The 25,437-nt window shown below is 45.8% G+C and overlaps 1 protein-coding gene across 2 annotated transcripts in view; it reads left to right on the forward strand.

Annotated features, from left to right (window-relative positions):
- Window positions 1-2,081: 2,081 nt before the first annotated feature.
- The window catches only part of PRKRA (protein activator of interferon induced protein kinase EIF2AK2), a 700,997-nt gene continuing 677,641 nt past the window's right edge, over window positions 2,082-25,437 (forward strand). For both annotated transcript variants that reach the window (XM_069616107.1, XM_069616108.1), the window contains exon 1: window positions 2,082-2,271. In XM_069616107.1, the coding sequence (XP_069472208.1) occupies window positions 2,207-2,271 (65 nt within the window). In that variant the 5' untranslated portion in view covers window positions 2,082-2,206. The remainder of the gene's footprint in view (window positions 2,272-25,437) is intronic.

A 25,437-nucleotide genomic window follows, 5' to 3' on the forward strand; every position in this document is an offset into this window, starting at 1 on the left:
TTGGACATCCACACCCCTCTGACCAGGCAGAGAACTAGTAGGAATTCCGTCCCGGGTCAGTTTTACACCAGTCACTACTCAGTCCCACACTCTTTCACCCACACCAATATGTAGAAAGGGAATGGAGTCGCCGGGGGGGTAACTACAAGTTACTTCAACATGGTCAAATTTGTTTATGCGGGGTGAGGGCTAGGGCAGGAGATTGGGACCCCACAACAGCTATATGATATGATATTTTATTTGTATCACGCTCGTTCACAAGTGTTTCCAGAGCTCAGAAAGTCAAGCACTCACCACTTTCTGTCCTCGGCCTTCAGCTTGCGGCTTATCCAAAGTATTATCCTCTGGCCTCCATGCATCCAAGCCTCCATACCACAGCCATCTAGAGAATGCGGAAACACAGCAACACACTTCACTGCACTCCGCAACGCTATGCTTCAGGAGCAAGTTTTTGTTGTTAAAGGGCCGCCTCCTTGTTAGATACCGTAGGCAGACTGTATGACACCAGCTCCAATGATAGTACCGACACGGCAACACACTCCACCGCATTCCGTAAGGCTCCTCTTGAAGAGCAGGTTTTTATAATTAAAGGACCGCCTCCTTGTTACATACTGAAGACAGACTGTGTCCCACCAGCTCCAACGATAGTACCAACACACTCCACTGTGCTCCTCAACGCTCTGCTTGAGAAGCAAGTTTTTGTTGTTAAAGGACCGCCTCCCTGTTAGATACCGATGACAGAGTTTATCACACCAGCTCCAAAGATAGTATCAACACGGCAACACACTCAACCGCACTCCGCTGTTGATCTCTTTACCTCAGCGATGGTCTTCTTCACTACTTAGAAGTAGTGGTTAAGGGGCCTAGCCAACGAGCCCAGGGATGATGGATCATGTGCCATATCAAACTGTAGCAGAGGCGTAAAATGGGACCATGTGGGCCTACTGCTGGACGTGCAGTGGCTGCATAGCCAGGGGCAAACATGTCTAAATTTTGGCATGGATATTAGCACATCGAATTGTATCACAGTGTTGTGTGCATTACCTCTGGATAATATGTGCCACCATTTTGCCAAGGAGGATGTGCAGTGGGTCTTCGCCACTTCTGGACCCTCAATCACATATATGTCAACATTTCGACACACCTAGGCGGGAGATTTCGACAGAGAAATCACGAAACTCGGGAAACAAATTTTAGGCATGCATTGGGGCTAGAATTATTTTAGGCGGGAGAACGTGAAAAATAGTGATATTTTTCAATGAAAAATCGGGAGTCTCCGGACTGGCATGCGTGCAATCATCCTCTCAGTGTTGTTGATTAACTGTGTGTGAACATTGTAAGAGGTCCATGTTACTTTCTCATTTCTATATCCGCGGGCAGTGTTAATTGAGAATCGTGTGTGTGCATGCGTGCGTGTTAGGAACTGAACATGACATGACACAGCATGCATACAACTCAACTCACACGCTTTTGGTGGTGTGTCAACCTTTTGGATCGCCTGGGACATTTAATCAGGAGAATGAAATTTTCCCATTGAAGTGCATCGCGGTTAGGGTTATTTTAGGCGGGAGACAGTAAAACATAGCAACATTTTTGACAGGGGAATCCGGAGTCTCCAAATAAATAGCGAGGGTTGACAGGTATGCATGTAAGCAACTCTCTCGCATAAGTAAATGGACTTTCACCTGCTAAAAAACAAGATCAGGTGTTTTCACTCGCCCAGAAGCCACATAAGATTGAGAGCTATGCAGCATGTCACCATTGTACTGTATAGCAGATCTCATATCTAACGTTTTAATACCGTCAAACACATTCTGTCGTATAGAGATTGCGTTTATAAACCACAGAACACGTTTAAAAACATTAACACAATGCAAAATTGTACAAGAAATCTGCACGTGTTTATTTTAAGCGGAACTTGCTTTTTTACAAAGCGTGAAATAAACTGTATGGCAGTCTTGAGTTCCGACGTTTACTGCTGGATTAATCTTTCTTTGCAGTGAAATGAAGCGCCGACTTTCTCTGTCTCCCCTTACTTCCGGGTACCAGAAAAGCACAGCCAGGGAGGCTAAGAAAAATGGAGAACACCGGAACCACAACACAAAGCGGAAAGAGTAGAGGCCAGTCGTACTCCGGTGCCGGGCAAGAGCCGAGAGCCTTTTCTGCGCGGCTTCATTCAATCCTCCGCGAGCCCCAGCATATCAACATGTCACTGGAGGGGTTTGAAGCCGCGTCTAAAAGGCGCTCTGAAAAGATCCCAAAGCCCGTCAGGTCAGTCCACTTAAAGAGGGGAAATGCCATTGCCGCGCATTGCATGCTGGGCAGGGATGATCAACTGGTTTCAGTGTTGCCATGTCTGCTTATTATAAGCTACTTTCGGCTTCTTTTTCCCTAAAGTCGCTTATAATTTTGTCAGGTCGGGTGTTGCGGTTTTTGTCCGCTTATCACCCTGATTGTGTTCTTGCCTGTAAAAACACGCATGAAAGGAGAACTAATGTTCGTCCTTTCACACCTTTCTATTGTCATGCAATGACACACGCCTGCAGTCTTTTGATGGCCTGCTGCATTTGCCTTCTTATCCGCAGTGCGAAAGATGTATAAAATAAACATCCTAGAAGTGCATACACGGTGTGTTTCCTGTTTTATTTATTTATTTCTTTTTTGAAAGCATTCATCTCATTATAAACGGGCACAACTTTACATTTTTCTTTCTCTAGGTGTGTGATCCTGGGCAAGTATAGAGGACTCACCTTAGCAGGGTCAACATCAATTTTCACCCCCGTTGCTCCCATTCACGAGTTGCATGGGCCACCCACAGTACTGCCCCACAGAAGACTGTGACATTCTTTGCTATGCCCTGTTGATGTGCAGTCGAGGTTACTAACGTAAATTGCGTGATTGCCAAAAGATGTGCTTTTGGAAGCCCCATTCAGATGAGAAATTAAAGTACACACGTGTTCCTGAAAAGAAAATTGAATTGTTTTGTTCTAGCATATCTGTTATCTTTATGTAGGTGTGCGTTACTGTATTCTTTCTTTCTATAACTTATAGTTTGTAGTCTCTGTAATAGAGTGCCCTATTGCTTGCGCTGTGTTCTAAAGCGTTCGAAATGAATTCTCTCTGTACTGGGGTTTGCAGCAGGTGGTATGGTTCCTTGGGGTGCCACTCGTCCCTGTAGCTCGTTCTATGTCTCAAAATTGTATTTATTTTTTAAGCGCGGATTCAAGATATGAAGCTTTGTTGCTCTGCATGTTCTTGCTTTCAAGACCATCGCGTTGCCCCTGTGCTATCCTCCGTTCACAATACATTGTAAACGTAATTTTGCATCGTTTTGAAAACACAAGTGACCAGTAGTATTTTTGGAAATGTCTTAGTTTGTGTCCTTGCATTAATTTATTGTCATCAGGAAAAGGACTTTTCCTTATCCACCTACCCCGTTCGCTGGCCCAGGAAATACCCCTTAATTTTAATCGGGGGTGGAGTGGTGGCTGGGTGCAACTGCTTGCCCTTTGGCTGTCAAACTGTTCTTAGAGGGCTTTTGATGTAAAGATTCTGGTCCTACCTATTTATTTTAGGAGGAAGGGGGGGTGGAGGGCAGGGGCTAGGCAAACGCATCATTTAATTTGTATTGACCGGAACACGGGGGGGGGGCAGACCGCCCACACCAATCCCAAAAGTGACCCCACTGTCTGTCATACACCTTCAGAGTAGAAGGTCTACACTAATCATCGACTCGACCACAGGACCTGAAAACCCATGGGAGATCAACCGAGACCATGCAATAGCCAAACCGCCCATTGAATTTGTCTGATCCCAGACCCTTCTGCAGGGGACAAGGCCACCTCGGAATCAACCAAGTTTCCCGGGACCGAAGCTCCAACAGGGAGGGGATCCAGCTCCGGCGGGGCCAGAACGGAGCAACCAACAGCACGGAGCAACCAACAGCACAGTTGACCTGCTCTCCCTGATGCGCTGAACCACCTGGGGAAGAAGGGGGAGAGGAGGGAACGCATAAAGGAGACCCCAAGGCCACTCCACAGCAAGGGCATCCACCCCACAAACCCCCCCCGGCCGGGAGCAGAAGAGAGGAACCGTCACAGATGCCGGAGAGGCAAAGAGATCCAGAACCGGGAGCCCAAACTGACACAGATCTCTGTAAAATACCCTGTCTGACAGAACCAGTTCTAAAGAGGAGGGGAACCGGCAGCTGAGCTGATCCGCCTGAATATTGTCCACCCCCCCTGACATGAGAGGCCACCAGGGAGAACAGGTGCGACCCCCCCCCCCAGGAACCTGTCTGAGCTGCCAGAGCATTCAAGGAGCGTCCGGAAACCCCCGGGTGGTTGAAATATGCCAATGCTGTGGTATTGTCCGTCCGGACCAACACAGCCCTGCCTTTCAGAAACGCCCTAAAGTGCAACAGGGCCCGGAGAATGGCATACAACTCTCTCCAATTGGATGAAGGATGCACCTCCTCCGGAGCCCACAACCCCTGGGTCGTGAGGATGCCCAATGGGGCCCCCAACCCCTTCCGCAGCCATCTGTAGTAAGAGTGGTCAATCTGCCCGGATATTCGAAGCCTGCAACCGCCACAGTAAAGAGGCCCTCGGAGCAGGAGACACTGGGATCAAGGTCTCGTAAGCCTGAGAAGCCGGGAGCCAGTGGGCGAGTAGATAAGACACTGGAGGACACAGATGAAGACAAGCCAAAGGAACCAGGAAGACACCAGACGCTATGTGCCCCTGAAGCATGAGCAACAGGCGAGCCGTGACACACTGCCGCCTGAGAACCCTGCCCAGAGCAGACAGCAGGCGCTGGACCCTCTCCTGGGAGAGAAAAACTCTCCCCATCCTGGTGCAAATCTGAGCCCCGATGAAAACTAGATCTTGAGTGGGCTCCAAATGAGACTTCTGCCAGTTCACCAGAAACCCCCACTCCCGCAATGCCTGGCAAACCTGAAGGAGATGAGCCAGGACTGTCGGCCGGAGGGCCGCCTTGACCAACCAGTCGTCCAGGTAGGGAAAAATCTGAATGCCCCTCAGGTGAAGATGTGCCACCAGCTTGGTGAACACCCTGGGGGCAGATCGCTGACCCGACTCCCAAAAAAAAAAAGGCTGCAGGGGTGTCCCCCGCAACACCCTGCTCACTATACTGTACACCCCTGCAGCTGACCCCTAAAAAAAAAAATAAAGGAACCTGTGGCGCCGGTTCCCGATCACAGAAGTGAAAGTGAACTGGTGTTGCAGGGGCCAGCGAGACTGAATGAAAGGTAAGTAGGGGTGTGGGCGGGTGAGGCAGTGGTAGGAGGGTTAGGTTATATTTAGATTTGGGGTTGTTGTACCTTGAATGACCGAATGGGTAATGTACGAACAATTTTGCATTGCGTTCATTTTCATTCGGTCATTTCCGTCGTGGTTATTTCTGCCGCGGTAAAACCACCCCAATTCAGTCTAACACCAGGCCCCTTGTGGAGAAACTTTAATAAACTCCCAACCCCGGAAGGCACAAACACTACCAGACTGCCGGGGCTGTCCCATGCGCATAGATCCTAGAGAAACAGCACAAATCTGCGGAATGGACCGCCCCGGGGTATACACAGGGCCCCGATGCTGACTCAACACCAGGGCAGAGCCCCTTACCTTAGCCCGGGTCACATCTGTAGGAGCCTGGGCAGGAGCCTGGGCAGGGACACCTCTCAAGTCAGCCACGATGCCCAGCAAAAACCAGGAGAGGCACCAGTTCATGCTCAACCAGAGCCCAAGCCCAGCATGGGAACCGGGAGCGCTCCACACCTGTAGGGAACTGAGGCCCCGCCATGCAGCCCCACCCAGGGGCCAGCAACTAGCTCCCCAGAGCACAGCGCTGGGAAAAGTCAACCTGCCAGAGGCAGGAAAAATGAAACTGGATGATGTGGCTCAAGGGGAGGAGTTATAAAGAATAAAAGAAATAGAAGGTCCTGTGTCGGAAGCAGAGGCCTCATGATGTAAGTACTGCGACGAGGAAGAGTGGACACGGAGGTAATGCTGTCTCTGCAGACAGAGCATGGGTGCCCTTCTGAGGGATCAGATATGTGTATGTTTAAAGCGAATGTATATGGTGCGTGGGTATTCCTAAGATCCCCGCCTTTGTTGCTAGATTAATCTCATCTGCTTATACCTGCGGTGGTGCTGCATGCCCACCCATACCTAATTGGAAAGAGGAGCACATTTACTTATTTATTTCTAGATATCACAGGAAAGCAATGCATTCTTGGCACAAAATGCTTACAAAATGTAACATGGATGCCATGGGTCTTTGACAATGGGGTGATAGAATGTGACTTGAAAACCAGATGTTGCAGGGGAATGTGGAATGGATCTCTGTGTTTCTAAAAATGAAATAAAACATTAGTAACAATCCCTAAATACCGATATTGTTTTTTTTTTGTTTGTTTTGTTATTCGTTTTTTTAAATTGGGTGGGGAACCCCCCCCCCCCCACCTGTTTTAACCCCCCCCCCCACCTGTTTTAATCCTTTACCCAATCCCCAATATGTTTTTACAAAAAAATCTGTATTTTTTGGTATTTATGGGTTTGTTGAAAATGTATTTAATTATTTTCACTTCGTTAATATCACCACGTGGAAACATAAACCAGGGATGAAGACAGAATAGATTAAAATAGGAACATGAAAGGGGAGGAAGTGCTAAATTAAGGATGGTTGACGGAAAAGTACTGTAGGGTTGTCTGTGAGGGTAGGGAGATGGGGAAGCAGGGTGATGGAGTTACGTAGAGTGCTAGGAAACCGACAGGTTATTCAGATAGGAGCAGAGAGCGGGAATAACCACTAAAGGGGGCTCGAGTAGTGGCAAGGATGCAAGCCGAGGATGAGCATAGCAAGTGAGGGGGAGAGAAGGGAGTGAGATGAGCAGATAGGTAGTATGGGGCAAGTCCATGGATAGTTGTGAAGATGTTGAGAAGAGGTTAAGCAGAGATAAGCTGTTTAACAAGATTAAAAGGATGACATATTTTTCAGATATTTAGGAGGTGAGTCTAAATGCAGTGGCAGATTTGGAGAGGTAGAGCGAGAAGTTGTGAGTTGGGTCTAAGATGAAACCAAGGTTACAAGTGAAAGCAGATTAAGGATGGTAGTTAGGCGAGAAGAGGGTGGAGAAGAAGAGATAGTTTGTTTGGCTGGGAAGTAGAGAACTTCAGGAACTACGTTGAAAGACCGTATTCTGAAAAGCTCCAGTTACAAAATAGCAAAGCCGACTTGCTTGCATTTTGTAACTCAAGCATTTCCGAATGTCCCTTTTTGTCCCCGCTTTACATTTAAAGTATGTGGGGGACACCCCTGCAGCCTATAATGCTGAACTAGGGGGGCAGGGGACATTTTATCCCTTAGCCTTCCCCAGGTTGAGCCGCCCTGGGAAATTCCGTATATGGTCAGGCAGGCTACCGTGCAAGCGGAGGCTTTCGCAGGCTTCTGCAGGCCTTGTGGGTGTGCACCCAGGATGTGGGCTGGACCTTTCTAGTTCCAAAACACATCCTGGGTGCCAAGATGTCTGGTGTGCTGGGATGACTGGGACCACCGTGGTCCATGATTGGTCCACATCTGGGATGGTTGAATGTGAGCAGATCGCCCATTGGATGCTGTTCGTTTTGGCACGAAGCAAACTTTGGATAAGAGAAGACACCATACACCCATTTCAGGTCGATGTGCTTAGTAAAGGAGCCAAGTATCCTGAACCGAAGAAACAGATCCATAGAACCCCTGGAAACCCGCTGGAAGGTTTGGCACCCTGACCCCTCTGTTGTCCTGGCGGAGCCCCTGTTGCTCATCGATCACCGAAGGCCTGCAAGGGTTGGAGTAGTGGGACCAACTACTCTTGGCACCTCCTTCTTAACCTGCAAATGAGCCCCTTCGGAAGTGCTCCTGGACCGCTCACTGAACTGACTAGCTCGTGTTGGACCTTTGCCCTGGAATTGCTGCCGTCTCGAATTTTGACTAGAGACTTTGGGAACCGTAAGCTCTTGATAGAAGGCACTCCCGCCGACTTTCATACACCTAGCATTCGTAGGTATGGAACTAGGAGAGTCCGCCTGAATCCGAGCCTATGTGGTACCCGTGTCGCTCTGCTGTGGTGACGAGCTTCGTGGGTGCCTTGCTGCTGTGCCCTAATGAGCTGCAGTGGAACTAGCCCGATCCCTTCCCCAGAAGTGGAGTAAAGGCCACTGTCTTGACACGGACTGAAGTCCCGGAACGCAGCCTCTGAAAGCTGGAGGGATGTGCAACTGGTGGACTCAAACCTGCGAGCAAACTGGACTAGACTGGCGAAGTTTGGTTTGGGATGCATCGAGGTTCGGTGAGTACTTGCAACACTTGCTGGTGGCCCCTGGCGCATCCATAGACTTTTATGCACAAGTGTCCCCCAAAGGCCACTCTCCTTAGTTAGGGTAGCCTGAGCTACCATCCTATTCCAGATTCCTGGAAATCACTCTGCCCTCTTGTGGCAAACCTCCTCGAATAGTGGAACTCTATTCTTCGTCTCACCCCCCTTCCTAAGACCCGTTTTGTACTTAAACGCATGATCGAGTGCTACAGCGCTAAATATACTTTTGAGCATAAGGCTCCACACTTCTTAGGGATTGGATAAAAGAAACCCAGTCGGTTAATCTGTTTTATGCATTCCAGATCTGATGTTGACTTAAATCTAATACTCCTCTCTTAGAGTGCATACCTGCTCATCTGTGCCAAAGAGTCTGATGCACGAAACTCATAGAACACAGCGTTTGCCGTCGAGTGTACTGATGGCAGACCCAATGGGGGTTCACTTCCAAGAATTGTTACATTGACATTGGAATGCCATACAAACAGAAGTGTACTGGCCTCCAGCTGTCTATAAGGAAATCCATTGTTTTCTAGCACGTCTCTAACTGAGACGGGCAGTTGGACGAAGAAATTGTACTTTAAATGTATAAAGTGTAACTTGGCTCCACAACTGCTGAATTATTTTGATTTATTTGCAAACAGTTGCTCTATTTTCTATGGTTCTTTCATTCTGTTTTACTTTTTGTACTCTATAGGACCATCATCTAGGTCACTCACACCTCTTTGACACTGGGTCTTGTCTATTCACCAACTTATATTGTTTCCTCACTCAAGTGTGGTCTTTTCCCACTCATGATACATACTAACATTATTAGAGTATGGTAAATGCATTTAGAGCTGTTTCTACTCTGTACTGATGAGATTTAAAATATCCAATGAATTACTTTTTACTATGTTCCTTTTTCTTTATTTAAACTTTTTTTCTTCTATTTGGAACAATAATAACTCAAGTTTGATATACTCACAGGCTGTGTCTCATATAATATATCTCTATTGGGATTTGTTTATTATCCAAACCCAATGTTTGAGATCTTAAAAACTTTGCACCAAATAAGTGCTCTTGGTATCAACCTATAGCAGGAGTTTTCTCTTTTTTGATACGTGGAGTGTACTGTATACAGGAGACACCCAACATTGCCAGGCGATGCTGCGTGTCCCAGAACGCGCTGACGTTGCGACCGCCCTCATCTCGCAGATCCCTGTTGCCAGGGCCTACGTGATGTCAAGTGTCAGCGACACTGTGTCGCTGGCAATGTTCTTGTTTAATTCATATGTTTATTATAAAAACAAAACTCAAATGTTTGCCTTGCGTGTACGCTGGTGTGGGTTAAGTGTGTGCATTGAGACCTGCCGTTGCTAGGTGACATGACTCCACGCGTTCTAGAAAGCGTTGACGTAGCGATCGCCTCGCGTCCCGCAGGTCCTTGTTGCCAGGGCCTACGGGATGCCAGGTCTCTGCAATTATCGTATTGGGGGCCGCTGCCATAACATTTTTTTCACATATTTCTGCACAAATCATTCATTTTGTGCGCCATATTCCTAATCATATGCTGTAGTTGTTATCATTTAAGCAGGAGTCTAGATCACTGTGTATTCGTCACATAACACATTATAGTTGTCATATGAATCACCACTAGTATTCAGCCTGATCTGTGTTTTATTATTACGTTTCCATATCTATCCCTTGTTATCGCCTTATTGCCGTAGTCATGCATTATACCTACGTTGTTGCTACCTGCTTCTCTGATGAATCACTAAACATGAAACATAACGTAGAGTGTTAAGCATATTCTTATACTGTCGTTATCGCAGCTGATCAACATTAAATGATCGATGTATACCATTACTTGCTTCAGTGGAATTCATGTTTTCATTAGCATACATTAAATTGTGGGCATGTCTGGAGGCATGTTACATGGAACGGTCACACGCTGTTATAGAGCGGTCAAACGATAATTAGATACACTACGAGTAATCATTTTCATATCTCTCAGGGAGCCTTAACAATTGAACAATCGTAGTGTATAAAACATGTACCATCTCTGGTTACTAATGTCCACATCCTGTTACAGTAGATAGTTCACAGGTAACACATATAGTTTATCTCCTCATTAATCCCCCCTGGTGCGAGGCAGTCCAATCGGTCAATCCAGTATGTCTCGTTTTGATCCAGACGTCTGCTTAGGTTTTCGCGTGCATTATGTTGTTTTACCACCTTAACCACTTGAAAACGTATCTGGTTGATGTTATGCTTTTTATCACTCCAATGTCTTGCAACTGCCGAGTTGGTATTATTTGTTCTGATACGCGGTCTGTGCTCAATCCATTGCACCTTCCCTTGTCGTTTAGACTGGCCTACGTAGTAAATGCCACATGGGCACTTGATGGCGTAAATTATTTTGGGTGTATCGCAGGTAGTATAGCTATTGATCTTTATCTTTTCATCTGTACGCAGGTGATTGATTGTATCTCCTTTATTTATGAAACCACAATTACTGCAATGTAGACAGGGGAAGTGCATTTTCTCTGTGTAATTGGTGGTTTGGTTGTTGGTCTGGTTTTAACCAATCTGTCTCTGAGGTTCGCACTCCTTTTGTAAGCAAATATCGGATTGTCTTTAAATGTTCGACCCTCGATTCACTTGTTAAAATACGGCAATTTTTGTTGATTGAAGACTTTATACGACTGCTCTAGGTGGAATAGCAGGGTACATAAACAAGTGGTGCCGTTGCTTCATTTGATCTTTTTCTATTTGTTGGTGTTGTAATCTGGTCTTTTGCAGCCTGTATCTCTTCTGTTTTTGTATCCACGTGCTTCAAATTTGTTGCCCATATTCTCTATTTCTCTTTCATACGACGCTGGGTCATTTACAATTTTCTTCACCCGCATCATTTGGCTGAAAGGTAAGTTCTTTATTAGACTTGGCTGATGAAAACTCAGATGATGCACAAGGTTGTTGCGGTCCGTCTTCTTTCGAAAAATATTTGTCAGATATTTATCCTGCTGTACTTGTATGGATACATCTAAAAAGTGTATCTCTATCGTGGAACTTTCAATGGTGAATTGAATCCTTGAGTCTATTGTGTTCAGGTATTCAAAGAAGTCTTGCAGGCTTTCTCATGAGCCTATCCAGATACCAAAAATATAGTCAATAAAACGGACCCAAAGGGATATGTAATTGCGCCATACTGAATGATCTAAAATATTTTCCCTCTCAAACGTATGCATACAGCAATTGGCGTATGGGGGGGCCATGGTGGCCCCCATAGATGTTCCTGAAGTTTGTAGAAAAAACTGGTTTCTATATTGGAAATCCAAGTTTTCGGATATGAACTGGAGGAGAACCAGAATTAATTCTTTGATTGCTCTAAATGTCTCCCTCATTAAAGTAGGTTACATTCAATTGCTTCAAGTCCTGCGTCATGTGGGATAGACGTATACAGACTCTTGACGTTAATGGTAAATAGATTGGAGTCTTTAATATAACCCGTATCGTTAAGACATTCCAAAAAGTGAGTAGTGTCTTTGATATACTGCTGGTTTTTAGTATTAGAGGTTGAAGGAAATAATCAATATACTTTCCCAATGGTTGCAGTAGGCTGTCCATTCCTGAAACTATTTGCCTACCTGCTGGTTGAGTCGGATGTTTGTGCACTTTTGGTAAAGTATAGAAGTTAGGAAACCTGGGGTGTCTGTTGATCAAAAAGGCTTTAGTGCGATCATTAATCCAGCCTAATTCTTCTGCCCTGTTCTAACCTATTTTTGTGACCTGTTTTGTAGCATAACATTTGTGCAATTGGTGCTCAGCCCATGAGCTGATCCAGAACTCCTTGACATTCTATCTTATCACTCTGTTGCACTATATCGGCTATCCTGAAAGTCAGATGGCCACAAGCTACAATATTCCACCTAGTTTGCCCGGTTCTCTGTCTGCCACGTCAGCCACTCCGCTCTTACTTTCTTTCTTCTTACATAATGAATACACACAGCTAACTAAATATGTATGCAAAGTATTGATCAGTAGATCATCCAGTCTGTACATAAGGATTGCATTACATATTATATTATTTATTTGTATCCATTGATGCAGCTAACCTTTGCATTTTACGGGCACTCCTCTCACCATGGCTTACTTCAGCAATACACAAAAATGCTGTATTGTTGCTCATTTTATGTCTTTGGTACAGATAACTCCTGGTGACATTAAAAATATGACTATGTTGTTTGCTAATCAAGAGCATTTTAATTGGCAGACTGCAAATTATTTTTGTGAAATAATTTACACTGTGGTGCATTACTGCCCTGCTCCGGAGAATACCAATAGGCTCAAAAATACCAAATGGCTCTCCAGTATGCCTGGATGAGTGAAAGGAAGACTCTGTTTGCGACATCTTCCAGCTCCATACCTATGTTAAAGAGAATCGTAGGTGAACTGTTAAGGAACAGCCCTCCCGGACTAAATAACAGTACTAGTCAAAGTTCTGGCCAGTCCAACCGAGCAAATCCTAGATCCAACCAATACCCTGCACATAAGCCTCCCTCCTGTCAAAAACGTGCGAAAAGGATGTTACCAGAACAACTCAACGTGCCTAGCATGTGAGCCATCATAACCGTAAAACCGACACACAGAGCTTCACCAATACTAATGAGCACTCAAAATCATGGCAAGCCCTAAAAGGGGCAGGGCAGCCCTGGGAGATGGGCCATAACCCAACACTTAATGCACCTTGAAATCAAACCCATGCCCTCAGCCTTAAGTCTAAGCAATATATGCCAAACTGGAGCGGCCTCCCACAAGTCATCAAAACTGGCCAGTCACGACCACCAGAGCGCACACACCAGGCACTGAACATGGGAGTCCAGACACTCCCAGCAAGAGATGCATTTTGCAACCACTATATGAGAGAGAGAGAGAGAGAGAGAGAGAGAGAGAGACAGAGAGACGAGGGAGACAAGAGCGCATGGCAGCCACACTGGTAGGTAGCTTGGCCACTGTGCAGACATACAGGAGTATGCACCATTACCACTATCTAGCAACTACAAAGACCATTTTTGGCCCAAGATCATGAGGCACCCACTGCAATCCCAGACTCATCCCCCTGGAAAGCTTTTTCACGTTTGTCAGTCTGTAACCTGTACCCTCATTCCATGACCTCAGCGTGGGCTGCCTGTCTTCTCAATGGCCACCAACCTCATATGCTGCATAAGCCCAAATCATGTCCTTTACGGGTTTTAGACAAGCCTACACAATACTCAATTTGCTGTATCCTTCCTTTACTACTGGAAACAGTCATCGAGTCATAGGAGGGTGAGGCAGTTTGGGTGTCCCAGATCCAACTAAGAGGTACCTAATGCTACATATTTACAGAGTCATGATAGAAATCGCTCCTTGTTCTGCACCATGTTCTCATGATAGTTGCAGACCTCGCTGGGAAAGCATCATAAACAATACCAATCTGCAACACAGCCCCCTCTTCCCACAGTGCCAAAGTACGAGCGCAGGATTCTCTGTGGTGCTCACAGAATTCCTCTACTGCTCCTACTCTGCACCTTCCTGGTAGCAGGCTTGATGTGCACATGATCCGCAGTGGGATCCTGACCTGTTTATCGGCTCATTGCTGTAAACTGCATCTACTAAGGGACACAGTCCATACAAGAGCATGAGGTAGTGTTCCAGGTAGGCTGCACTGCCTCCTGATTATGTTCCGCAATACTTTATACTTTCTCTGATAAAGACTTTCCTTTCACCAGCCATTAAAATGCATTCACCGCCCATCGAGACCTTTGAGGGAATGCATCAGCCCTTAACCCATCTGCAGTGCCTCCTATCATGGTCTCAGTCCTTGCTCAATCCCACTGACGCTCACATACCTCCTCTGCTGCTCAATCTTCCTGCCTCACCAATTGCAGGTTTGGTGAGAGTTGTCCTCGGCGAGCCGCAGGCCTGTGTACTCATGGCGCTCTTCCCAGTTAGAACCCACAGAGGTGCCCTGAATACTCAGACCTCCACCTCTTCTCTTGTTTCAGTCCAGCAGGTACTGAGGGGGGGTTACAAAAAACCCAGAGCCCAGCGTAGGAGTCTTAATAGAGAAGAAGGAAGCCAGCCCAGCAGGCCTCCCCTGGATTCACTGTCTGTAGAGGCAGAAAACAAAATTGGATCAGTTGGGGTAAAGAGAAGGGTTGTATCGCCAGGATGACAGGGGAAACATTTGGGAAAGGGTTCTGTTAGAAGGTGGCCTGACTGAATGAGTAAGTACTGGGATTAGGAATGGGTCGTGGAGGTAGCAGGGCCGGGGATTTTAGGATGAATGTATAGATCACATACTTTTCATTAATTCTACTCTATCTCGTCACAGTTCTTACATAAGAGCCACTAACCTCCATGACAGGCTCCATTACCAAATCCATTTAATCCTGCCTTCGCACATATGAGAAGTCTAACTATTTCCCAATCTGTTATCTTGTCTAGAATGCTCATTGGCCATTCTGATTACCTCGAGGGAGAGGCATGTGGTCAGTTCTGCGCAAGGATGTGTACGCAGTGCTCCAGATAAGATTTTGAAGTGGGAGTTTTTTACTCCCTATTTTTGAAAGTTGGGAGGAAAATGATTTTTTAGGGAGTAAAACATGAGTCCCGTTCCAACGGAAGTATTTTTATAAACAAGTAAACATATGTTCAGTTGTAAAACAGAAATGTTTTTGTGAGAATTACTTTTACTTATTTGCGCCAAGTTATTCATGCATATTAAAAGATACATTTGACCTCTTCCGTTTTTATTGTCATTTCTTCCTGTGGTAGTAAATTAATTGCTAGTCTAAACGCATCCATGGACTGTTTGGGTGAAAGCAGGGGCACACGCTCCTATTTATACTTTTCCCATTTTTTATTGGGAGTATTTTTACTCCCTGTTTTTTTTTTTTACTCTCTGTTTTTAGAGAGTAAAAGTGGCTGATACACCCCTTATCTGTAGGGCTGTGTGTAGGACTAGGAGTAATGAAGGTTACAGTAAGTAATCTATATTACCTCCACACCCATCTTCATTGTCCTAGTACTTACCTATGAGGTGTACCAGTTCCTAGGATGTCAGAGTTCCATGTTCTATGACGGAGCACATTGACCAAGACATGTGGTTCCAGACCCTCTTTCACCAATTGGCAACAATTCACAGCATCAGGAAAGCAAAATGCATTCCAGAAAGCAAAACACCTGTGCCAAAAGAGTGTGTGGCCTGACTGTCCACATGAAGCCTGTAATGCCTACTGCGCTTGTCTGGATCTGCCCACTTGGCAGCCCTACATGCTTCCTCTAGTGAGGCCCACTGAGTGTTTGCCTGAGAGGTTGTGCCCCTGGTAAATCTCCCATGCACCTGACCTGGCAGAGAATGCCCTGCTATAGACCATAGTAATCATAGTTCTGATTCGATGACTGACACTACTGAGTCTTTTCTGGCAGCTCCTGATGTGCTGAACATGACCAACACATGTTCCTGTGTCCTGAATTCTTAAGTTCGTTTTAGATAACCCATAACTGTCAGTGCTAAATCTCTTCCTCTAGGAAATATGGATTCTGGAAGAAAGACAGCAAAAGTATTTCTTGCAAACTATGAAACTTTGAGAAGACCTTAGGCAACTATATTGGGTCTCATCTGAACACAATTGCATCTAAGTGAACTAACAGAAAAGGAGGTCTAGTAGAAGCACCCGTAACTCACCCCAGCCCCAACCTTTGGGTCAAGTGATTGCCACCAAAAAGGTGACCACCTGCATAAGATGTTTAATGTTGATGGATTCAAACAGCTAAATTGATATACCTGTAACGATTTATGTACAAAGGACGGATTCTATGGTGGTGTGATTGATGTATGATGAGTTGTCTGTGTTAGTACAGCTTGATCCATAGTCTGAGCTGAAAAGACCAGCAGAACCTTTCCTATTGCTGCCAGCTCCCTCCAATTGGGGGGGAGTTTCCTGCCACCTTGTTTGCCTTCTTCTGATGTGCACTGGCTACCAATGTTCCCCACACCCTATGCTGCCTGCATTCTTGGTAATTAGGGACATGCAATACTGTTCCAATCTCACCCTCTCATGAAATTGGACATTGGCAACTGCCATTGAAGTTTGAGCCGTTAGTCTGGGGTCACTGGGATCAATATATCAAAGGCTTGCAAGGCTGCAATACACTGTCTGTGTGACACAGGGGGACATTGATGCAATCCTGTCCACAGCACCTCAGAGATGCAAGAGCCCATGTGCCTCTATACCTGCAGGAATCACTTGGCCATTGGTGATGTCCCCTGAATCTCCTTTTTCTAAACCTACAGAAGCTAAGCCTTCCCGACTTGGTGCAGAGCTTTGCCCACCGAAGCTAAAGGACTGACCGATTTCCCGGTTGGACTTCTACAGATTCACCACAAACCCCAATTGGGACCGACACTGGCACGTCCTCCTGTATTTGAGCTGACTTCATGGTCCTGGACGTGGACGTGATACACCAGAAATTGACATATCTGGATCCCCTCCAAATGCAATGAAGATGCATCTGAGCCAGAAACTTGGTAAACAACTTGGGTGCTGTTTTTAGCTCAAAGGGGTAGAACTCTGAACTTTAAGTCCTCTTCTGGTAATTCAACCGTTAGGAATGCCTAGTCATGTTCCCTAATCTGAATGAGATGGTATGTGTCCTGAAGGACAATTGATGCAAACCAGTCCCTTTTTGATATAAAGGGTAATCTTTTGTAAGGTCTCCATCTTGAATCTTTCCTTGCCAATGTGCAGATTAAGAGACTTCAGGCCTAGTACCAGTATGAACTTTCCTAACTGTTTGGGCACAAGGAAATTATGAAATAAAAGCCCTAGCTACTGTCCCCGGGAACCTTCAACATCGTTCCTTTGTTAATTAGCTCCTGTATGGCTGAGGACATTGCATTCCGCTTTCCCTTGTTCCTTGTAGCTGGAGTCAGGATAAGTCCTATTTGGTGCCCAAATTACACAGTTCTGTGATCAATATATCTGATGACACTGTCACGAATCTTGAAGAAATGTTGGATTTTGCAACCTTAGTGGCCAACTTTGATTGTTAGTATTTCTGCAGTTCGTAAGGGATTTTCTGCTACACTTGATGCTCTGAAATCTTTCCTTTGTTTTCTGGAATGGCCTGGATCTGTATGAAGGCAGTCCTAGACGGATTTTGGGCCCCTCAGGGTCTGGTTTTGCATGCTGATCTGTCATTTCACTTCAGTTTATCCTCCATTGTTTCCACTTTAAACGCCCTCTGTGCTTTTTCCTCAAGGTGTCCACAAAGTGCTTTTTTCTTTTCAATCAGGAGCTTCAGGGCGATTGTCTCCTGGGACCCTTCAGAGTCCCAGTCCCTTAGGTGTAAATGTCCTCTATTAGAGAGGACTGCTCTCATTCCAATTGATGCCCCTCTCACTCTGTGAAGTCAGAGGTCTGATTACATCTCTGCCTGTCGTTCAGTATTGAGTCACAGTCAATGCCCTCCTCATTTGCCATGTTCCGTGCCTTAAATCAACAAAGTACTGCCTCTGTCGTTTATGAGCAATATGTATTGGCTGTCAAAGACAAGCCTCTGCCATGCAACCTTTTCCAAGCAGTCAGTCTTTCTGTCAACCTGGTCTCACACTGCTGTGTCTTCAGCTGCCATTGATGACCTGCCTACCAGGCTGGACAGAATCTCCTCCACCTCCATAGTCTATTCAAAGGCGGCTTCATGCCCTTTCAGTCTGTAAAACTAGGACTGTAATGGAGGCATGACCGTATTGCTCAGGCTTCTTCCATTTCTTCAATATCTAGTCCCTGATGCCCATGATCAGGGAGAGATCATTCTTCAGCAGCCTTTTGCACAGCCTGACCTGCTGAGGAATCCAGATTGAGTGTTCGCAAACCCCATAAAGTCAGAGACCTGAGTCTAGACGTATTCCACTTCGTCTCAATCCAAATACATTTTCCCCTCTGGTCACTCCTCCCCAGATCTGGAGGATAAAGTTGAAGGTGACGAGGATGAAATGACGAGGAGAATGAGATGGAAGATGTCTTTGATGTTTCTCTTCTTCCTTAAACTCTTTCTGCTCTTGCAAATCCATCCTAACACATTTCTTTAACCTCCTTTTAAAAAAACGTTAATGTTTTCTTGCTTTTTCTGAATTTGTGCTTTTTAAGTCCCGTTTTCTCTTAACTTGATGTATTTCTTTCAGGGAATCCTGTTTCTGTGTTTTTCCCTGTGCTTCGTCTTTTTTCTTTAACAAACTCATTCTGTCCGTTGACAGTGAACAAGCTAAGTGACAAGCACTGATGCCTGCTGCCTGCAGCAAAGTAACGCTGCTACGTGTTTGCAGTTTTTTTTCTCATTTTGGGGATAAATGTGCATGCCTAATTGCGCCTCCTGGTCCCTCAACCAACAAGGCCACCACACTCTTGCAGTGACGCATGAGCCTGCATCACCATTAACTGTTTTTCAGAGAGTGCCTGCTTCTCAAACCACAAAACTGTATCACAGGAATGCACAATACCTACAGTAGTGGGCCCTGCGGAGAGACTGAAAGTGAGACTGCAACCGCCTTGGTCCAGTTTGAAAGACTCCAGCAATTTCAGACTGTAAACAGTAGAGAACTACCAGCGAAACACAGACTTTCATGTTTTGTGGCAAGGTGAAGCACGCATTTCATTTGTTAAGGCTGACCGTCTTGTAAAATGTTCTACACTCGTGCTGTATATCTGTAAATACTAGGTCATAATTCAAAAACAATTCTGCTGATACATTTATGATCTGTGACACGAGAATAAGTAAGACTCTGAAGCATACAAAGCCAGTGTAAAGGAACTTGGTGAGTCGACAGAATAGGGGCCGTGACCATCCACACCCACAGTCAGAACTTGCCTCTGCCTTTTTGTACAGCGCTGTGTTGTTTCCTACCTATGTTTGCTCTATATGAGCTCAGATACAAAATTAAATTAATGTAATATATATTTTTAATTTTGGCTGTTAGGTGACCAACCTAATGCTGTACAGTTGTCTCTCTTCAAAAAACGTGCGTGCACAGTTCTAATGGTTTACTTTTTCTTAGGGCACTGAAGGCTGGTGAGGCAGCTAATGCAGATATGTCACTGTCCGCTCCTCTTGCTTGAATCTGGGTTAAGAACATGTGCATAAAAGGTTTTATTATTTTTTATTTTATTGTTTAAAGCGCTGACTTAGCTCGAGAGCAGAAGAGCACTGTACAGAGTGTGGGTAACCAGCATTTGGGTTGCCATCTTTTAACAGTAGCACAGTACTGTGAGGTCTGTGCGTTCCTTGGAATTAGTCCTCGGTCAGGAGTTGTTGAAAGAGCCATGTTCTAAGAGATTTGTGAAATTTGAGGATTGTGGTGGCATTCCGCTGCAACACCGGGGTCAAGTTCCAGATGGTGGGTGCCTAACAAGAGAAGGATTGTTTGCAGGTCCTCTGTTAGCAGACGAGTTGCGATTCAAGCCAGTTGGTTGATTTTCTGCACGCAGAACGTGTGGTACCGGATATGTGGAGCTTAGCCACCCGGTATGCTGGTGCGCTACTCGTGACTGCTTTGTAGATGAAACGCACAGTCTTGAACGGTATCCTGGCCTGGAGAGGAAGCCAATGTAGTTTGCGTAGGATGGGGATGATTCCGTCAAATGGCTCTGCCTGTAATAAGACATGCTGCAGTGTGATGGTCGTCTTTAAGTGGAGCCAACTGAGCAGCTGGGAGCCTTGTCATGAGAGCATTTCCCCCATCGATGTGCAAAACCACAAGGGCCTAGACTACAGTCCAGAATGCCTCTGGCGGGTTAAGAGTTTGATTTTTTTTAAAGGGTGGAGATTCGGAACCAGGCTTTTTGGGGCGCCTTGGCTATGTGTTTCTGGAAGGAGATGCTGCTGTCAATGGTGAAGCCTATGGATTGTTCTGAGTCTGAGAGTTGTTTATCAGTTCCTTCTAGGCACGCATCATTGAGCCATTGTTGAACAAGTTTTTTTTTTTTAAACCTTTATTTTATTTCGACAGACATGAAATAAATGTACAAGCTTTGGGAGTTAATCTTACAGTTACATAGGCAATGATAAGAATGTTCTCTACAGCACATCTGCAGTTGACCACCTTAGTTTTTATGTTTTCATGTGGAGTCCGCTGAGCTACTTTCTTCGTTATCCCTGAGATAAGATCGCAAGGGAGCCCAAATGTCTTTCGGTCTGTTAGTAGACGTGACACTGTTGACCTATTGTTCCCCTGATTCCTGGACATATATCAGGTCCTGCAACCATGCTCCGTGAGTGGGGCCTTTTCTAGATTTCCAAGACTGTAGTATATTTCTTTTGGCCACTGCACTTCCAATAGCCACCAATCTACAGATTTTAACGGATGCCTTCCCTATGTCCTGCTCTATGGTGCTGTCCAGATCCCGTTCCCATTTCAGTTTCATGGTATTCACGGATGGGATATGTTTCTGGGTTGCTTTATACAGTGTTGATATCGTTCCTGTGAAGCCCTCTTGTGTCATGACCTCAGACATGAATTGGTGTATTGGGGGGGCCTCAGGGAACAATGGCCATTGTTTCTTGCAAGCTGCTTTCATACGGTAGTACTGTAGCGTAGTGATGAGGCCCGGCCCCACTTTATCTTGCACTATTTTAAGTGATGCAAATTTACCATCTGGGTATAAATCTCCTGTTTCCATTTCTTTGTCCGGATCCCATTTTCGCTGGAGGGCCGTGTCAAACGTGGGTTCTAAATCGGGATAGTGCCACAAGGGGGTATACGGCCAGTATGGGTTTGTACAGCCCAGCCTTGCAAAGAGTGCTGCCCAGGCACGAACTGTTGAGTTTACAGGGTCTACCTCTCCAATATTCACTTTACTTTTAACAAATGGCATCGCTTGGATATTAGCCGGGGCTACCCCAAATTTCTCAGCCCCCACGTGTGCATGTTTTTCAGTAATGTCTCCCCAGTATTTTGCAAAATGTGCTTGCTCTGCGTGATAGTATAGCAGAAAGTCGGGGACTGCCATTCCGCCTGTTACATATCTTTCGCACATCTTGGGCCAATTAAATCGCACCAATTTCCCACCCCATGCAAAGTTTACAGCTAGCTTTTGTAATCTCTGGAAGAAGTCCCTGCCAGGCCATATGGGAATACCACAAAACATATATAACAACGTGGGTACCACCACCCTTTTAAGGAGGGCCACATGCCCATACATGGATATTGGAAGTTTTCGCCACACGGGCAGTTTATGCTCTATGAGTTGAAGATGTGGTTCATAATTATTTGTGTATAGTGTTTGCCTATCAGTGGCCATTAGTATTCCCAGATATCGCGCGGTCACAGGGGACCATCTGAAATCAGTGGTAGCCCGTGACTGTACTGTGGCCGGCGTCAGTGGAATTATTTCTGACTTGGATTGGTTAATTTCATACATGGAAAAGGTATTTATTTCCTGCATTATTGGGGGTAGGTGAGTTTCCGGGCATCTTACATACAACTTTGTGTCGTCTGCATATAGTGAAAGGAGCTGGGGAGACCCTCTAATGCGAATACCCCTCCATATGTGCTTGTGTCTAACCTTAGCAGCCATACCCTCTATCGTGAGTGCGAATGTGAGTGGAGACAGGGCAACCTTGTCGGGCGCCTCTTCCTAGCTTAATGGTGATGATAAGTGGAGTTATTGGTCCTTACTATTGCTACCGGATTTGTATATAGCAGGCGGATGTACCCCAGAAACATTGGTCCAAACCCCAGTTTACATCAAAAACATGTAGTTCCAGGAAACAGAGTCAAACGCTTTTTTCTGCGTCTAGTGATTTTGCCGCCACCTTGGCGTTTGGGTCCATTTGTGAAGTAATCGCAAAAAACCTCCTAAAATTCAGTGCCGTTGATTTGGCCGGGATAAATCCTGTTTGGTCCGTATGGATTAGATTATTCATGTGCTAGATCAGTCGATTTGCCATTGCTTTGGCGAAGATTTTGGCATCTGAGTGGATCAGGGACAGTGGGAGGTAACATGCAGGGTCTTGGGGAGATTTGTGGGGGCTTTAGCAGGACTGTTATTATCGCCTCTCTCATGGTGCCCGGAAGCTCTCCTCTTTCGAGCGCCTCTTCCCATACCTCCAGCAGTTTCGGGGACATCTCAGCTTTGAATATTTTGTAGAAGTCAAGCGGAACACCGTCTGACCCAGGGGTTTTACCCGCATGTAGGTCTGAGATCGCTTGTTCAATTTCCTCGGTTGTCAATGGGAGTTCCAGCAGGGTTCTTTCGGTTTCCCCCAGCTTAGGCACTTGAAATGTGTCCATGTAATTTTGTAACTCTCCTGGGGTCACTGTGTCTACATTGCTGTAGAGTTTGGTGTAGAACTGTTTAAACACCTCATTGATTGCCCTTCGTGTCGTTTGCGCTGCTCCATTGGGATCATTGATACTGGTAATATGTCTCGATCCTTGTTCTGCCCTGATTAGAGTTGCCATTGCCTTGCTCGCTTTGTTGCCCTCTCCATACTTCCTCGCTTTCATGGGTTGGGTTATGTAGTATAGTTATTTTTCTGCTAGGGCTCGAAACGTTTCCAGTTGTATTTGTATCTTTTGTAAATGTGCCTTCTCTGTGGACACGGGCTGCTGGGTCTCAAGGTCCCTAAATTCTTGTTCGGTCTAACAGAAGTCCCTTCTGACATCTCTCAGGGCCCCGTATGTTGTCCCCATCAGTTGGCCTCTCAGCCACACTTTGATGGTTTCCCAAATTGACTTTTGGGTCGGCACTGTTCCTGAATTTCGTTAAAAAAAGTCCACTATTTCCGTTCGTAATGGTTCAACCACCGACTCATCTTTGAGTAGTTCGGGCGGCATGCGCCAGGTACGCGTAGTGCGTATCTTTTAGGACCAGCTTCAGGAGGACTGGGGAATGATCTGACAGTGTAGGTGGGTGAATTAAGCATTGTTCTGTTTCTGCAATTAATCTGGGAGAACATAGCCAGTAGTTTATGCGGGAGCTGGACCCATGTACCCCAGAGTAGAATGTGTATTCCCTTTTGTGAAAGTACAGTTTTCTCCAGACATCTGTCAGGAGGAGTAAGGTAGCCATTGCTTGCTTCAGCACTAGTGCTGCTCTCGTACATTGTCTGCAGCCTCCTGTTGATCTGTCCAATTCTGGGTCTAGTATTACATTGAGGTCGCCTCCCCATATTACCACTGCCTTCCCAAGAGGTGATATTAGTCCCACTATGCGCAGATAGAACTCCAGACTATCTATGTTGGGGCCATACGTGTTTCCCAGAATGACTTCTCTGTTATACAGCTGCCCCCAGATGATTACATAATGGCCATCTTCGTCTGCCAGTGATTTAGAGATTTGAAAATTGACCCACTTGTGTACCACTGTGATCACCCCCCTGGCCATCGAGTAGTAGTTTGTAGCTACTTTTATGCGGCCTCAGTTACGTGCAAATACGTATGCTGGCGGGCCGTTTGAACACTGTAGGTGGGGGGAGGGGAAGCAGGCCACACCAACGCCTCTCTCCGCGGGGCTGTAGTTTGGATTTTCTCGGTGTTCACTGGTCGCTGAATCTTCCCGAGGGTGTTTTCAGGTGCACAATTGCTTCTGATTTCACGCCCTTTAAGGCACTTAAAAATTGTGCTGATCCAGAGAGAGAAAACTTATCAGGATTTTCCGCACACGGTGCAGCTACACAGCTAGGCGGCCATTTTCGGTCTGTTAGTAGACGTGACACTGTTGACCTATTGTTCCCCTGATTCCTGGACATATATCAGGTCCTGCAACCATGCTCCGTGAGTGGGGCCTTTTCTAGATTTCCAAGACTGTAGTATATTTCTTTTGGCCACTGCACTTGCAATAGCCACCAATCTACAGATTGTAACAGATGCCTTCCCTATGTCCTATGGCGTGCTCTATGGTGCTGTCCAGATCCCGTTCCCATTTCAGTTTCATGGTATTCACGGATGGGATATGTTTCTGGGTTGCTTTATACAGTGTTGATATCGTTCCTGTGAAGCCCTCTTGTGTCATGACCTCAGACATGAATTGGTGTATTGGGGGGGCCTCAGGGAACAATGGCCATTGTTTCTTGCAAGCTGCTTTCATACGGTAGTACTGTAGCGTAGTGATAAGGCCCGGCCCCACTTTATCTTGCACTATTTTAAGTGATGCAAATTTACCATCTGGGTATAAATCTCCTGTTTCCATTTCTTTGTCCGGATCCCATTTTCGCTGGAGGGCCGTGTCAAACGTGGGTTCTAAATCGGGATAGTGCCACAAGGGGGTATAAGGCCAGTATGGGTTTGTACAGCCCAGCCTTGCAAAGAGTGCTGCCCAGGCACGAACTGTTGAGTTTACAGGGTCTACCTCTCCAATATTCACTTTACTTTTAACAAATGGCATCGCTTGGATATTAGCCGGGGCTACCCCAAATTTCTCAGCCCCCACGTGTGCATGTTTTTCAGTAATGTCTCCCCAGTATTTTGCAAAATGTGATTGCTCTGCGTGATAGTATAGCAGAAAGTCGGGGACTGCCATTCCGCCTGTTACGTATCTTTCGCACATCTTGGGCCAATTAAATCGCACCAATTTCCCACCCCATGCAAAGTTTACAGCTAGCTTTTGTAATCTCTGGAAGAAGTCCCTGCCAGGCCATATGGGAATACCACAAAACATATATAACAACGTGGGTACCACCACCCTTTTAAGGAGGGCCACATGCCCATACATGGATATTGGAAGTTTTCGCCACACGGGCAGTTTATGCTCTATGAGTTGAAGATGGGGTTCATAATTATTTGTGTATAGTGTTTGCCTATCAGTGGCCATTAGTATTCCCAGATATTGCGCGGTCACAGGGGACCATCTGAAATCAGTGGTAGCCCGTGACTGTACTGTGGCCGGCGTCAGTGGAATTATTTCTGACTTGGATTGGTTAATTTCATACATGGAAAAGGTATTTATTTCCTGCATTATTGGGGGTAGGTGAGTTTCCGGGCATCTTACATACAACTTTGTGTCGTCTGCATATAGTGAAAGGAGCTGGGGAGACCCTCTAAT

This window comes from Ambystoma mexicanum, chromosome 9, assembly GCF_040938575.1.
Source record: "Ambystoma mexicanum isolate Mex_15411 chromosome 9, UKY_AmexF1_1, whole genome shotgun sequence".
Classification (NCBI taxonomy): Eukaryota; Metazoa; Chordata; class Amphibia; order Caudata; family Ambystomatidae; genus Ambystoma; species Ambystoma mexicanum.